The sequence below is a fragment of the Anarrhichthys ocellatus genome, unplaced genomic scaffold (assembly GCF_004355925.1).
Source record: "Anarrhichthys ocellatus isolate YVR2014 unplaced genomic scaffold, GSC_Weel_1.0 scaffold1, whole genome shotgun sequence".
Taxonomy (NCBI): domain Eukaryota; kingdom Metazoa; phylum Chordata; class Actinopteri; order Perciformes; family Anarhichadidae; genus Anarrhichthys; species Anarrhichthys ocellatus.
This window is the reverse complement of record NW_022280031.1, coordinates 16,504,378-16,519,403: the sequence shown is the minus strand read 5'-3', so window position 1 is coordinate 16,519,403 and position 15,026 is coordinate 16,504,378. Positions and strand designations below refer to the sequence as shown.

At 40.8% G+C, this 15,026-nt stretch overlaps 2 protein-coding genes across 5 annotated transcripts in view; both read left to right on the top strand.

Annotated features, from left to right (window-relative positions):
* rbbp5 (retinoblastoma binding protein 5) overlaps window positions 1-7,440 on the top strand; it is a 10,904-nt gene extending 3,464 nt beyond the window's left edge. For 2 of the 3 annotated variants that reach the window (XM_031852419.1, XM_031852429.1), the window contains 8 exons: window positions 49-168; window positions 834-987; window positions 1,135-1,206; window positions 1,346-1,463; window positions 1,798-1,867; window positions 2,017-2,252; window positions 2,853-3,068; window positions 5,621-7,439. In XM_031852419.1, coding sequence (XP_031708279.1) covers window positions 49-168; window positions 834-987; window positions 1,135-1,206; window positions 1,346-1,463; window positions 1,798-1,867; window positions 2,017-2,252; window positions 2,853-3,068; window positions 5,621-5,673 — 1,039 coding nt within the window. In that variant the 3' untranslated portion in view covers window positions 5,674-7,439. Of the gene's footprint in view, window positions 1-48; window positions 169-833; window positions 988-1,134; window positions 1,207-1,345; window positions 1,464-1,797; window positions 1,868-2,016; window positions 2,253-2,852; window positions 3,069-5,620 lie in introns of all 3 variants that reach the window. The other variant, XM_031852436.1, reaches the window with a different exon arrangement.
* Window positions 7,441-8,359: 919 nt separating this feature from the next.
* The window catches only part of ippk (inositol 1,3,4,5,6-pentakisphosphate 2-kinase), a 14,956-nt gene continuing 8,289 nt past the window's right edge, over window positions 8,360-15,026 (top strand). For both annotated transcript variants that reach the window (XM_031860461.1, XM_031860368.1), the window contains exons 1-6: window positions 8,360-8,602; window positions 11,258-11,317; window positions 13,063-13,158; window positions 14,220-14,286; window positions 14,408-14,526; window positions 14,885-14,974. In XM_031860461.1, coding sequence (XP_031716321.1) covers window positions 8,522-8,602; window positions 11,258-11,317; window positions 13,063-13,158; window positions 14,220-14,286; window positions 14,408-14,526; window positions 14,885-14,974 — 513 coding nt within the window. In that variant the 5' untranslated portion in view covers window positions 8,360-8,521. The remainder of the gene's footprint in view (window positions 8,603-11,257; window positions 11,318-13,062; window positions 13,159-14,219; window positions 14,287-14,407; window positions 14,527-14,884; window positions 14,975-15,026) is intronic.

The following is a 15,026-nucleotide window of genomic DNA, read 5'->3' as shown; positions in this document are numbered from 1 at the left end:
CCTCCTCCTCACTCTTTCTCTTGTTCACCTCTCCTCTTTTCTGCGCAGTTGCTTCCTCATAAACACAGCAGACCGGATCATCAGGGTGTACGATGGCCGGGAGATACTGACCTGTGGCCGAGACGGTGAGCCTGAGCCCATGCAGAAACTGCAGGACCTGGTAAACAGGTATGTTGACTTGAGCATTGCAGAGCTTTCTTTCAGTTTGACCGTAGACTGTAGGTGTAGTCATCATGACGTCATCCATTGGTTTGTGGACTGATGTTTTGAAGCCTTGAGTTCGGTGATTTCGCCATCACCATCTTGGATTCCATGTTGTTGTTTTTGCAACTAATGAACAGAAGTGACCATATTTGGAATGCCGTATACGTTTTTGGTAGCGGCAGCGACATGTCAATCACAGTAAGCCCCGCCCTAAAGCATACCCTGCTTTATGGTCTGTTTGACTCTAAATGGACCATAATTTACTGAATGAACATCATGCTGTATTGAAGAAGACTTGAAACTAGAGATTGAGACCATAAACTCATGTTTACAATGTTTACTGAGGTAATAAATCAAGAGAGAAGTAGAGTCATTTTATCATAGACTTCTATACAACCAGAGGAGTCGCCCCCTGATGGACACTAGAGAGAATGCAACTTTAAGACGCTTCCACATTGGCTTCACTCTGTAGAACCGGAGGTTGCCGCCTGAGTTTGTCAGCTGTTTGCGTGAAAAATGGTCCGAGAAAAAGATGTCAAGCTGTTGTGTTACATTCCGTAGTGCTGTGTCCAACTTTTCCTCTGATCTCCTTTCGTTCATGTCCTGTTTCCTGTGTTTTCCGTGTTCAGGACTCCGTGGAAGCGCTGCTGTTTCTCTGGTGACGGCGAGTACATCGTGGCCGGTTCAGCCAGGCAGCACGCCCTCTACATCTGGGAGAAGAGCATCGGCAACCTGGTGAAGATCCTCCACGGAACCAGAGGAGAGCTGCTGCTGGATGTGGCTGTAAGGATGTAACATATTTAGAATAAACTGCGTCGAGATTTAAACAATGACGCAACACTTCACGTCTATGTATTTTCAGTTATTTGAGAAACTGTGTTGTTTACAATCAGATCATTTACCCAAATCTGACCTTTGACCTCCCTCCAGTGGCATCCTGTCCGTCCGATTATCGCCTCCATCTCCAGTGGAGTGGTGTCCATCTGGGCTCAGAACCAAGTGGTACGTAGACAATAAAGGCTGGATGTACATGAATGAACTTTGTCACAGATGGATGATGCTGTCTCTGACACTCAGAATATAAGATGTAAAATCTGTGTGACGGTGTGATCGACGTGCGACTGGTTGGTTTTGTCTGCAGGAAAACTGGAGCGCTTTCGCTCCGGACTTCAAAGAGCTGGACGAGAACGTGGAGTACGAGGAGCGAGAGTCCGAGTTCGACATCGAGGACGAAGACAAGAGTGAACCCGAGCAGACAGGTAGATAACGCACGCAGGGTTTTATTCTGTCCCACAATGCAATGCATAGAGGACTTTGAAGAGTTACTCACAGCGTCAAACATTAAATAAACCCGTGGATGGAGGTGAAACATCTCTGCAAAACAAATACAAATAAAATCTTTGGGAAAACATTTAGCTTTCACCTGGTTAGGGTTAAGATACATTATTTTTGTTGCAATCCAAATTCTCACTTTCGTTGATTCGTTTCCTGTTAAATCCAAAACAATCTGCATTTACCCCATGAGAATGCGACATCCCTGGTTTCATGTCAGACGTACTGGTCTTACTGGTGTAACTGGTTCTCGTGTTACAGGTGCCGACGCTGCAGAGGATGAGGAGGTGGACGTCACCACCGTTGACCCCATAGTTGCTTTTTGCAGCAGGTGAGAAACGATCCAGATTACTACACTAGATCTGATCGGATCCACGTCACCCTGATCTAAACCCTGAACCATCAAAACCTTTTAGTCTCAAGTGTCGTAACTGAAACTTGGTGCTGATCGTGTTCTTGTCTGTGTTTTGTGTCGAGCAGCGATGAGGAGCTGGAGGACTATAAGGCGCTGCTGTACCTGCCCATCGCCCCCGAGGTGGAGGATCCAGAGGAAAACCCCTTCGGCCCCCCGCCGGACTCCACGGTCCAGACCGCTGCCCCGGAGGACGCGTTGACCGGCGGCGACAAGAAGCAGCGGCAGCCTTCGTCTGAAGGAGGCCCGGCCAAGAAGAAGGCTCGCACCACCACCATCGAACTGCAGGGGGTGCCCAGTGACGGTGAGAGAGCAACGCAACAACTAATACACACAGGAGTTGCAATAAGATGCTGCAGGAGGGATGTACTTTAGTAGGCCATTTACTGAAGTCAGCATCACACTGGTTCCCTCTACAAATAGCCAATGTTTTTCTTTGGATTTTGGATTATAGCAGAAATAAGCTTCTTAAACATATTCCCCCTATTAAACAGAAATATTCAACCGTAAACCTTCAGGTTTCTCTCTTTCACCAAACTAAGGCTGGCTTCTTTGCCTTGTTAACTCATCGTAAAACACACTTCATGCAAACTCGACAGAAACAAAATAAAACTCAACAAAACCACCGTAGTTTGTTCTTCCACTGTTCCAACATTCACCGACTGTGGTTTGGTCAAAATAAATCCTTAATTCACAGAGTCAGATGTGACAACATGCCGTCCCGTCACACAGTTTTTTGCCCGCTGAGAAGCGGCTCTCACTTAGCAATGTGTTGCCAATATAATTGCCCAACCATAGTGAAAATGTACATTATGATGAATTTACAGTGTGAGCCAATTTTAGTACAAGTACAGAATTTATCCCGAAACAAATCCTAATCAGATTCTTCGTTCCCTCCCCTCAGAGGTGCACCCTCTACTGGGAGTGAAGGGGGACGGCAAGTCCAAAAAGAAGACAGCCGGCCGGCCCAAAGGCTCCAAAGGTAAAGACAAAGACTTCGCCTTCAGGCCCAAGCCCTACAGGGGCGAACGGCCCTCCTTCCCCACGGAGGCCCTGGGCAGCTCTGGCCCAGGAGGAGGAGGAGGGATGAAGGGCAGGGCAGAGGGGGGCCTGGCCTCAGGTAAGAACGCCACCGGCCATGCTGCTGCTGCTGCTCGGTCTGTGAGCTGTGCTCCGTCTGACTGACACCTTACCAGCCTGTCTCCCTGTACTGCTGCACCCCCCCCCCCCCCAACCAACCAACCACACAGCTCACTGACGCAGACCTGCATCAACATGATGTAAAGCCACAGTCTGGAGGTCAGAACACACAATCAGCACCGAGTATCAGACCCGTGTTTCATTAAACGGCATCTTGTCCCGTTATTAGTCCGGAGCTCATTCTTCAAAAACACAACGATGAACATCTTTGACTGTTCTGTTTCACGAGAGGAACGTTCCTGTGTTGTGTAATGAGGACATGATGAGCTACACAATGTGGTTACAGGGATCGGTGGGATGGAGCTAAAATGTTATATTCTCATAGTTTAGATTGTGTTTTATTTTTAAACACTGGTTTTGATTTCATCATCATGTTAAAGGGAAAGTAATGATGAATACATTTGTTCTCAATCGTACAATCTACAAGATAAATGTTATGTTTTCCACTATTTCGTTTTATTTCTTCTTTTTCCTGGAAGTAGACGCCCTGCAGTCACTGAGACGTTTTGATTCATTTTGGAATACTTTGAATTCTCTCTGAAATCTACCTTGTGTGAACCCTTTAATGTGTGGGCTGTGTGTTTGTGTGCTGAAGGCTACCGCGTGTACTCAAACAAAGACACCAGCTCAGATACAGAGATAGAGAAGCACTGCACTGCCGGAGATGCATTCCATCCTTGGAAGTTACGTAATTACAGTGATAAAAACCGGGCAACCCTTCCAGCTGCAGATGTTTCTTCTAGTTCCTTTGTCATGCTCAAATTATAGCTCACAGTTCAGCTTTTGGGCTCAATGCTTTTCCCAAAGAGCGAGACTGAAACTCTGCAGGCGGCTTTACAAATGTCTTCATCAGACATGCAGGACGTGTCTACTCAAATATCAAACAAGACAAATACATGAGGTGTGATGAGGATCCTCAGACTGTGGCTTTATGACCTCTGCTGACCTCAGCCTCGCTCTGACTCATTCCTCATCATTTTAAAACTTTGGTGAAGTTGGACTGTAGTTGGCAGACGGGTGTTGACGTGGCTAACGGTGCGATGGTGAAGCTTGTTTCCCACCGCGGGCTAGCTGGCTCGTCTACATCCACTTCCTGCTTGGCCTTTGACCCTCCTGCTCCCACTCCCACCCACCTCGCTCCCTGGGCTTGTCGTGTGTGTGTGTGTGTGTGTGTGTGTGTGAGAGAGAGAAAGAGAGAGAGAGAGAGACAGAACTCATCCTACATGCAGATGTGCAGTATATATATATGTACAGCATATGTCAAGTATACAAGAGTAATGGGTTATTATGAAGAGGACTACATTATTAATAATAAGACTAACTCATATCAACACAACACTGGTCTGTCCGTATCAGATTAGACGTTTAGTTCTCTAACGTTACGTTACGAAGCCACTTGAGAAATCTGAAGACAAAACATGCAATGTAAATTGTTCTTAAAGGAATAGTTCCACATTTTGGAAAATCATCTTGTTTGCTTTCTTTGTGAAAGTGAGACGAGAAGATCGATATGAATCTGTTACACAAAATGAAAAGTTTGTGGTTTTGTTGGAGTCGTGCTGGAGGTCTTGACTCTGCTTCTGTGCAGCGTCAAAAAAAAAGGGGATTTTTCTCTTGGATTTTAGTTAAAAATAAGCTTGTGGCAAAACACGTTTATGATATTTACACGTTTTGTTCATCTTCACAAATGAACACCACTTTCATGTATTTTTTAAGGGTCAATGCAATTGGCAGAAGTAAAACAATACGGTCACATGACAGGACTAGTGTTCTTCACTTGTCAGCAACTGCCTTTTTTAAGACACTTAAAAGCTTCAGAATCCGTTAGTGGGGTATTTACTCAAGTATTTTATATTGTAGGACAAAACAGATACAGTAGCCAGATACAAGCCAGTCTCTGCACAGTGGTACCAAACCTGGCAACGTCACTTAGACGACAAGACTTCAGGAGGCTGTTGTTTGTCATTTATGCTAAGCTAGGCTAACCCCGTCCTGCTGTAACACAGACGTGATTGATTTCCATCTGAACGTCTCAGAAAAGAGAAGAAGTCTAGTTCCCAAAATGTTGAACTATTCCTTTAATATAATCTCTTCTCTCAATGAAACCAACACTTCCTGCACAGATCTTTCACATTAAAAGCAGGAAGTATCGAGTTTTATGAACAGTAGCTTTAACAGTGGAAGTGATTCGAATGAATTAGTGAATGAAATGTTAAAAAGATAAAGTGTTTAAAGCGGACTGGTGAGTACGACATTCCTCTGTGGATCAGACATTTGACTGACTATCTAGAGACAGAGGAGTACACATGATTCCACCCTTCTTCCAGTGCTTGTCACTTGGCTTTAACTAGCTACCGCTATCTGGCTGTTTATTTGAGATTTGAGATTTATTCAAATTTAGTTTTTCATTTGAGGATTCACAGTTAATCTTCAAGAGAATATTGTGTAAATAGTGTCTGTGTTCCTCTGCAGGGAGTCTGGTCTCTCAGTCGTACAAACAACATGACATCGGGGGGATGGACTGATCGCTGCTGTTTGTGAAGCTCAAACAAAGAGACACAGAGCCTGATGTCACAAGAACAGACTTTGATGTGCAGCCTGTTTCCTCAGAGCGCAGCGTCACAGGGAGATTCCTCAGCCCGGATCACTTCACTGGAGCCGACAAGAAGAGAGTGCGAGGCTTCAAGGTCCCCGGTAGAAATCACACGTCCTCTTTTTTCTGTAGGATCCATTATGTATAGTGTGTGTGTGTGTGTGTGTGTGTGTGTGCCGTCTTTCTTGTTGTTTTTCTACGTATTAAAACATTTTCATTTATAAATAACTGTGTGGTTTCTGAGGCAGGAAAAACATTCACGAAGCATCAGCATGAGAGCAGTGAGAGGTGAGACCTCTAAAAATACAACGACAAGAACTTTTGGAAACATGTTTCGATGTTAAAGTTAAAACAGTCTCATGACTCAAGTCTCCACCGCTGTGACTCGAAGCGTCAAAAATAAGCTCTTGAAGTTAAGATCCCAGTTTGTTCAAAGGTTCATTAAATGTATTTAAGTAATAACCAACTGCAATTATAATATACATTATTGATTCATTACCAGGTAAGACTGACGAGGTCTGTAGAATTACTGCGTTGGACAACTGAATAAATACAATCACACTATTAACAGTCAGATTGTGTTTGATGTCGGATAAAAGCTACGTGAGAAATCACTTTTACTTTTTCACACATAAAATCTGTGAGACGAATTATAAAATATATATTTGTAAATTAAATGAATCCATCACTCAGTCAAATGGAGTAAATTAAGAGTTTGCGTTCTGTTTTGACTAAATCATATTTTAAGTCAAAATCTTGACGGAAGACAAACAACCATAAATCTTGAGGTACATGCTTATTCACTTTTATGCTACTTTATACTTCTACTCTACTACATTACAGAGTAAAACTGCACTTTTTACTCCACTTTAATTACTTTACTTTTCAAATCAAGATTTTACACAAAACATATGAGTGTAAAATGTGGTCTGTTGTTACAGATTAAACTAGAAAAAGTACATGAAGTACTTACAAATAGCTCCACCTTTACCAACGACAACAGCTTACATATTAATATTAATAATAATACAACTACATCGTAGTATAACAGTGACAGCTGCAGTCATTCTGCATTATGTTTGTACTTTTGCAAATACTTCTGCACTTTTACATTTTGAATGCAGGACTTTCTTTATTTGTAGTGTAGTATTTTATACAGTTGTACTGCTACTTGTACTTGAGTAAATGAACTGAGTACTTCCTCCACTACTGTTTACTTTAGCAAAGTCTGTTTGTCTGCTTCCTACAAAGATTAATATCTCCAATACAGAGTCGTCTCACATCTGATATACGTAGATATCACATGTTTTAATCCTGTGTTATATTTATTTTAACGGGAACTGGAATTTTAATATTGTTGGGAAGTTAGATCTATAACAATGATATTATATCGGCTCATCATATGTTTTAAATAGTAACCAAAGCTGTCAAACAAATGTAGTTGAGTAAAAACTACAATATTTCCCTCTGAATTAAAGATGAAGTTAAGAATAAAGTACCTACAACTTTTACTAGTACTTCAGAAATAAATGTAGGACTACTTATTTAACCGGACTGCTATCAGATACTTATGCTATTTCCCCCAAAACTGTACTTTTCCTTTGCTGCTGAGGGATGTTCTCGTCTTTCTCATTTAAATGTAGGCATTAGTCATAAAGCACGTGACTTCCTGTACGTTTCCACTTCTGGATCCTAAAGTCATTCTAAATTAAGTTTTTGTCCCCGACCGATCTCCACTTGTCCAATCACAGCGGAGTAGGCGGGGCATCAGTGGATAGCTCGTCAAAGGGAGCGGTCCATCAACTTGTCAATCAAACGGCCAATCAAGCTGGACAGAGTTAACGAGAACACAAGCGGAAACGGCTAAAAAACAAAAGCTCAACTAAAGAGATAGTACAATGATTCAGTGGTGTCATTACAAGATGCATGAGGTGACTGAGGTTTTCTGATTCTTAAATTGGTGCTTATTTGTCTTTTAATAAAGAAGTGAACATAAGTCATAATATTACGTAAATATAAAAAAATATTACGATAAAGTAGTCAATATTTTTTATCTCAATGTTAGACTTTTTCTCATAAAATATTACTTCCCTTTACGTGATATTAGAATATACAGTATATCCTCGTAGTATAATTTTTTTCTCATAATATCACAATATCTCAAATATAATGAGTTTTACTGTAAGATTACAACTTTATTATTGTAACATAACCTTTTCTTATGACTTGTTCTCACAAAATTACAACTTTGTGCTTGTTATCTGACTTTTGCCTCATAAGTCTTGACTTTCTTATTAAACTATGACTTAGTGTCATAATATTGTGACTTTGTGCTGGTAAAACATTGAGTTTATTTGCATATCATGTACTTTTTTTACTTTACATTTTTAAACTTTAACTATATAATCTTGTAAAATTACTTAAAATTAATACTGTTTTTGTTATGCTACGTTTTTCTCATAAAGTTACGATTTTTCTTTAAAAACTATTCTCAAAATATTATTATTTTTAGCGGTTAAATTAAGACTCATAACATTACGATCTGTTTGTCCAACCTTTTTGACCTTTATTTTGAAGGCCTAATCGGAAGTATGTTTGTCGGGAACGTCAGCCTGGGCAGCAGCAGCAGCAGAAGAAGAAGTCAGTTGGTACTGAAGTACTTCTGAATTATTGCTAGCAGCCAGTAGCACCAGTCACCGTACTTGTATGTTTCTGTGACGTCTCGTGTTACTTTTTCTGGCCGTTAACGGGAACTCACAGTCTTTGTCGTCGTTGGTGTGATGGAACTGGACAAAATGGACGAGAACGACTGGAAGTATCACGGAGAGGGAAACAAGAGCCTGGTGGTCTCACACGTACAGGTGAAGTAAAGCTAAGCTAACGTGAAGCTAATCCAAGTTTGAGCTAAAGCAGAAGAAGAAGAAGAAAAAAAGAAGCGTTAAGAGGACACGCACCGCCCGCGTGACACGTTAAATATACTTCTGCTGGGTGTTACTGTCGTGATTATCTGAGATATGTGTTCATAACTGACTGGTGTTAAATGACAACTGTCAGGACTTTATGTAGCTATCATCGGTAGCATTATTAGCATGTGGTTGCTAGCTTAGCCGGCTTGCTAGCAAACAACTAGCTGTGATCCTAACTGGCTGCTGGAGGAGCTAATGTTAGCCGTTAGCATCCTCCTATGGTTTCCCACACTGTCACTTTACTGCCCAACGGGACCTGCAGGTCTGGTCAAGTTGTTATTGAGCAACCGGTGACGTGTTGTGAGGGTATGACGTCACAGCACTGAGATGATCAGCTCGCGTGCTGTCAAAGCTTTTGATTGTTTACATTGTCTTACTGGGAAATAATCCATTGTGGCTCTTAGACTGACTTAAAATGTAGTGATCGTACTCTGAAATGATCTAACATTTAGTCCCGATACTCTTAATATTAATAATAATAATAATTTGTATATATATTTGTATAATAATAATTGTTTGTATAGCGCTTTAAAAGGTACTCAAAGACACTTTACATGGTAGAAACAAACAATCGAAGTAATGACAATAAGAACAAAATAGATGACATCATAACAGTAAGGAACAACACCAAAAATAAAAACATACATAACTGACATAACGGGTTAAAAGCAGATTTAAATAGATGAGTTTTAAGTTTGCAGGTATGTCATATATTGATATTGGATACATATTCTTATCGGTATTACCATATGTTTGACTGCATTCTTTTCATTGTTGATGTTATCACGACTTTTTACAGAGGAATAACCTTGAAGAGTAAATCAACCTTAAACCGCATTAAAGCAGTTTGTGTCACATTGCAATCTAAGTTTCAGTGTGCTTATTCTCAGATATTGTCTTTGCTTTTTACAAATTCATCATTTTGTGAAAGATGTCGCTTGAAACATTGAAGTTTGCACCCGAAAAGTTGATTTGATATGTATATTTGTTCCATTTGTAACATTGAATGCCTCAGTATGAGTAAAACTCTCAATGGAGACGAGGAGATATAAATATAAATAGATATGATGTGTGGTGGACAATATGGATAACATCGCCTGGTAAATCAATGGTGAAACTGTTACGGTTAAAATAACCAAACGGAACCATCTGTGTTCGGCTAGTCCAGCATATTAAACACATGACATTTAAAATATTCATCCATTTGTAACCACAATGGTCAAATAAAACAAGAGATGACAACATAAGCTAACTAACGATTGCTGGCATGAATCACCGTTGTTGCCCAATCCTAACTACACCTCTGACTCATCAGGTGTGATTATGTAAGAGAGGAATGTGACAGGCTGTGAATGATGAAGAGATCACAGACGCACCTTTCACACAACCAGTGACCATCTGTGGAAGTGTACATAACTCCATTTGTAAAGGATGTTCTTTACTATTATTATAGTCATGAGTGTTATTCCGGTTTCCACCATTGAACATTTGACTGTAAAATTTAGACACATTTGAGATAAAAGGAAAAACTCTCACTACAGCATCCGTCCCACAACAAAGTGTGTCAACAATACACTTAGAATAATTAAGACGTTAAGGAATTTGATGAGCGACCTAGTGTGTAAATGTCACTTTCACTGTAACCAGGTCACTGCAGTGCTCATTACATCGTCTGGTTTCCTGCAGAAACTGATTCCTCTGAGCTATGTGGTAGATACTCACTACTTAAGTTATAATCCCAGGTATATGGATGTTCTTTACTCAAACACACCCTAATGCCTATGGAAGTAGTCACTGTCATGTATTGTTACAGTTAATCGTACATTGTGTTGTGTTTGAAAAGCACTTCAGACAATCAGACACTTATTCCAACCACAGACTGTGAGAAGCAGACGTAGTCACCGTTTGTGGACAGCGGGTTTGAATCCTTGAGTTCGTCATTTTAACCAGAAGTGACTCAAGAGGGTGGAGCTAAGTACATCCAAACGCTCAATCAGACATTTTTAGGAGACCAAAAGGTTACTATTAACTTTAATTAAGTGAAAACACACTGCGAACGTTCTGAGGCAAAAACACAGACCACAGCGTAGTAGAGACCTGTCAATCACTGTGTAGCCCCGCCCTAAAGCATCCCCTGCTTTATGGTCTATTTTACCCTAAATGGACCATAATGTACTAAATGAACATCATGCTGTATTGAAGAAGACTTGAAACTAGAGATTGAGACCATAAACTCATGTTTACAATGTTTACTGAGGTAATAAATCAAGAGAGAAGTAGAGTCATTTTCTCATAGACTTCTATACAACCAGAGGAGTAGCCCCCTGATGGACATTAGAGAGAATGCAAGTTGAAGGCACTTCTGCATTGGCTTCACTTTTCACAACCAGAAGTTGACGCATGATCCTAATTTGCAGTGAATTTACTGTATCAGTATATGAACCCGCCTCATGAATCTCTTGGAGATGATCCTGCTGAGTAGTTCAGGTTAGTCCTGTGTTTAAATGAGGCTCCACTGGTCCTAACTGAGCTCCGCTTCTGTTCTCGCAGCTTTCCAGAGTTCTACGCCTGCTCAAGTATCCGGCCGAGGACTCAGAAAACCCACCGCAGGTAAATATGAGTCTGTGTGTGTCTCTCAGGTGTTTTGTGAAGCTAAAGCCTGGACCAAGTTACTGCACAGTAAAAGGTGAGAGAGAAAGCTGTGTGAATCTTTTAGTCAACGTGTGCTTGTTATTCTTTCTGACAGACTTTACAGAGTTAAATCTTTTATAATCCCAAAGTTTTACAGCAGATTGTCATTCATGTTCAGTTTGAGGGGGTCGATGCTGTGAAAAGGTCCATTATAAACATTAATGAGCTTGTTTTACCTATTATTTGGAGAGGTATATTAGATGTGACTGACCCACATACACTTACCTCCAGCTCTCACTTCAAAACAGACAATCCGTCATCTTCCACCCGTCTGCAGCTCCATTCTTTTTTTTTTTTTTCTTCTACAAAGTAAATCAAATCTTGAATAAAACCTGATTGGAACGATCAGTCAGGGCTAGGTGTGAGCTCTCATTTCACAACTGGCTGATTCATTGAAATGTGTCGTGTTGGTAAACACAAAATATAAGATGAATAAAATCATAGATTCCCAGCAGCACCTGATTGTCCTCTACTGTCTGACGAGATGAGCTCATACCTGTTAGTGTGGCTACAATAGAAACTTAGTTCAGTATAAAGACTCAGAGCTCCATTTAGTCACAGCTTTGTTTATCGTCAGTGGAGCGGCAGTAGATCTTACATCCTGCTCAGTGCTCAGATTAAACGTTTGAAAGGCACAGTCCCTGATACAAATGTAAACTAAAGTGGAGCCCTGCCCAACCCCAACATTCTCTCAGCTGCTCCATCAGCTGCCATCACTTTGAAGCTGATTGATTTTGAACACAGGAGCAGAAAGTAGAGCTAGAGTTGTTGTTAACACTCTGATGCAGTTAACGGTCCGAATCATGTCTCTGAAGGAGAGTCGAGGCTGGTTATCCACAATCGCATGTCGACGTTTGGTTTGGTGAAGACGGATAATAACAAGAAAGATGCTCTCAGTAAAGTGACGAACACTCTCCGGTTTAAATTAGCCGTGGACGGACACAGAGATGCACTCGTTCACGCACAGACGCAAGCGATCTCATGATTCTCACAAAATGTAGAGTTGGTGAGACACTTGAATGAATCCAGTTGTTTGAAGGAGATGTTTTCACAACATAAATAGATATTAGATGAATTATGAGCTGTTTACTCTAAGCAGACTATAACGCATCATTAAAATACTGATGACATGATTTGTTTTAATCCATTAAAATACAATCTTTTATTTCTAAATCATTTGAATTTTTTATGTTTTTTTTATGAGAAATAAAAACACTATATGTGACTATAACAAAGACTTTTGATGGTTTACACAGACTTCATATTTAAAAAAGGTTAAAAGGATTTTTTGGGGTTATCTTGGAGACCAGCCGTCATAATCAAACAACAATATCATCAGCGATGATCGACGATTAGTATCGGCGGCAAAAAACCCAGTAGTCGGGGATCTCTAAAAGTTATATCTGCTCCCTGTTTTTCTTTTGTGCTGATCCGATCTGTGACTCTGATCCGTGATACGAACCGTGAGTTTTATGATCCGTTGAACCACGAATAGATAATGTTGACAAAGTACTTATCCGAGTTATTCGCCTTCCAGAGGACAAATAACGCAAATAAGTACTCTGTCAACATGTTTCAAGTCTGTCAAGTTTTAGAACAGGTCATAACTTGCTCTGTGTGTGTGTGTGTGTGTGTGTGTGTGTGTGTGTGTGTCCGTCCTGCAGACAGTGGAGCAGGCCTTCAGGCAGATCCAGAACATTGTTGATTTTAGCTCCAACGTGATGAGCAGCTTGCTGGGAGACAAGTTCATCCACAGCGGGGTAAGACACCGTTCACACTGTCTTTTGTCATCCACTATGTGTTGTTTTTACATCTTGTCTTTTATCACTTTTGTCTTTATCTAAGTTTTAACTCAAAAGCATTAAGAGTATGCCGCACCGAATTATCATCGCGGTTATGCTAGTAGCGGCTAATGTAGCCTTGACCAGAGCGGAGGAGCGGCCCACAGAGGTCTGGTAACCTCACCTCCTCCTAACACGTTTCTAACTTTTAGTATTAAACCTCAAACCAACGCCGCCTCAAGTGACGTGAGGCAATTTATTACATTTAACTGCCTCTCTCAGGAGCCACACGTGTCCCAATACAACGTTTCTCACACATGCCGTCTCTACGACCTGTAAACAAGTAAAATAGTAAAATCATAAAATCGTTGGGGTTCTTGAAGCCGAAACAAACAAGTGATAAACTAAAATAAACGTCAACAACAAATACAATTCAATAACAGCATGTCAAAGCAAGATGGGTAAATTGACTCGGGCTGCTACTAATGACTCATTTTCTATCGATTAATCTATTCACTATTTTACTGATAAATCAATTAATCCAAACGATTAATTTTCCTCCAGTATTTTGAATATGCTGCCCTTCTTATTTTACATTACACTCACCCCTGTTTGTAATAAATCTATATTGACTAGAATACCAAAACAAATCCATAAACATAAATTGCAACACACATCAGCAGTTTCATCAGTGACTGAGCAGAAGTGCGTGTTTTAACTTTTTAAGAGAACCCATATTGGAACACTCCCATCAGAGCGGGACGATACACCAGACAGTTTTCTAGCAGCTGCAATCCACTAAAACAATGAGTTCCAGTGTAGTTTGAGTCTGGAGGGTTTAGCACACGAGCACTACTCCCCGGGTCAGATGGTGCCTAATTTTAGATTCAAGCACGATGAGAAGTTCACCATGAAAGCGGGCTCTGTACAGCCTCACCCCCATAAACCATCCAGCTGATCACAGAGACCCTGCAGCAGAGACTGAACTATGTTCTGTACACGCACTTGATTTAAAGTGACCGTCTTCATTTTCTCTACAGGAAGTGGTCAAACTGCCGCTAGAGTTTGTGCGACAGCTGTCAATCAAAGTTCAACATCAAAGACCAGGTAAAACAGTTTTTAGTCATTTCTGTGGGAAACATCTGAGACACGTGTTGGGAACGCATACTCGCTTTCTTGCAGACAGTTAGATGAGTACTGTGTGTGTGTGTGTACGTGTGTGTGTCAGCCTGGCGCTGTGACAAGGTGATGGACATCTACAGCGGCTGTGCTCTCTGTCTGCCCAACCTGACATCTCCAGTCCTCCACCAGCCAACACACACTCCTCCACTCTGCATTGAGATCAAGGTACACACACAGATTCTTTTAAGGCATGATATTGTTTCACCCATTTTGAAATTGTATTGTGACACTGTGACATTATTTCTTCAACTGAAAATACAATTATTCCTAATAACCAAACACAAAAATAACAAAGTTACGTTGAGTAATTTTTGATCCTATTGTCATGAGTTTTTGAGCCTGTTTGTAATTTTAGTTTCATCTTAGTAATGAAACTGTGGTTTAAGAAGACGTTCAGAAATCTTTGCCTGTGAATCACTCTCACTCAGACAAACTAAGTTAAAACAACAAATCACATGAGTTTGACTCAGTGTGTGCGTGTGTGTTACTCAGCTGCTCTTTTTCTGTATGTTTTTGTTTTTAGCCTAAATGTGGATTCCTGCCGTCCTCCAAACATGTCAGCAAAGACATCAAGACCAAAGTGTGCCGCTTCTGCATGCACCAGCACTACAAGGTAACACCTACAACTACACAAACTAGTGTACGACGACACAAACTAGTGTACG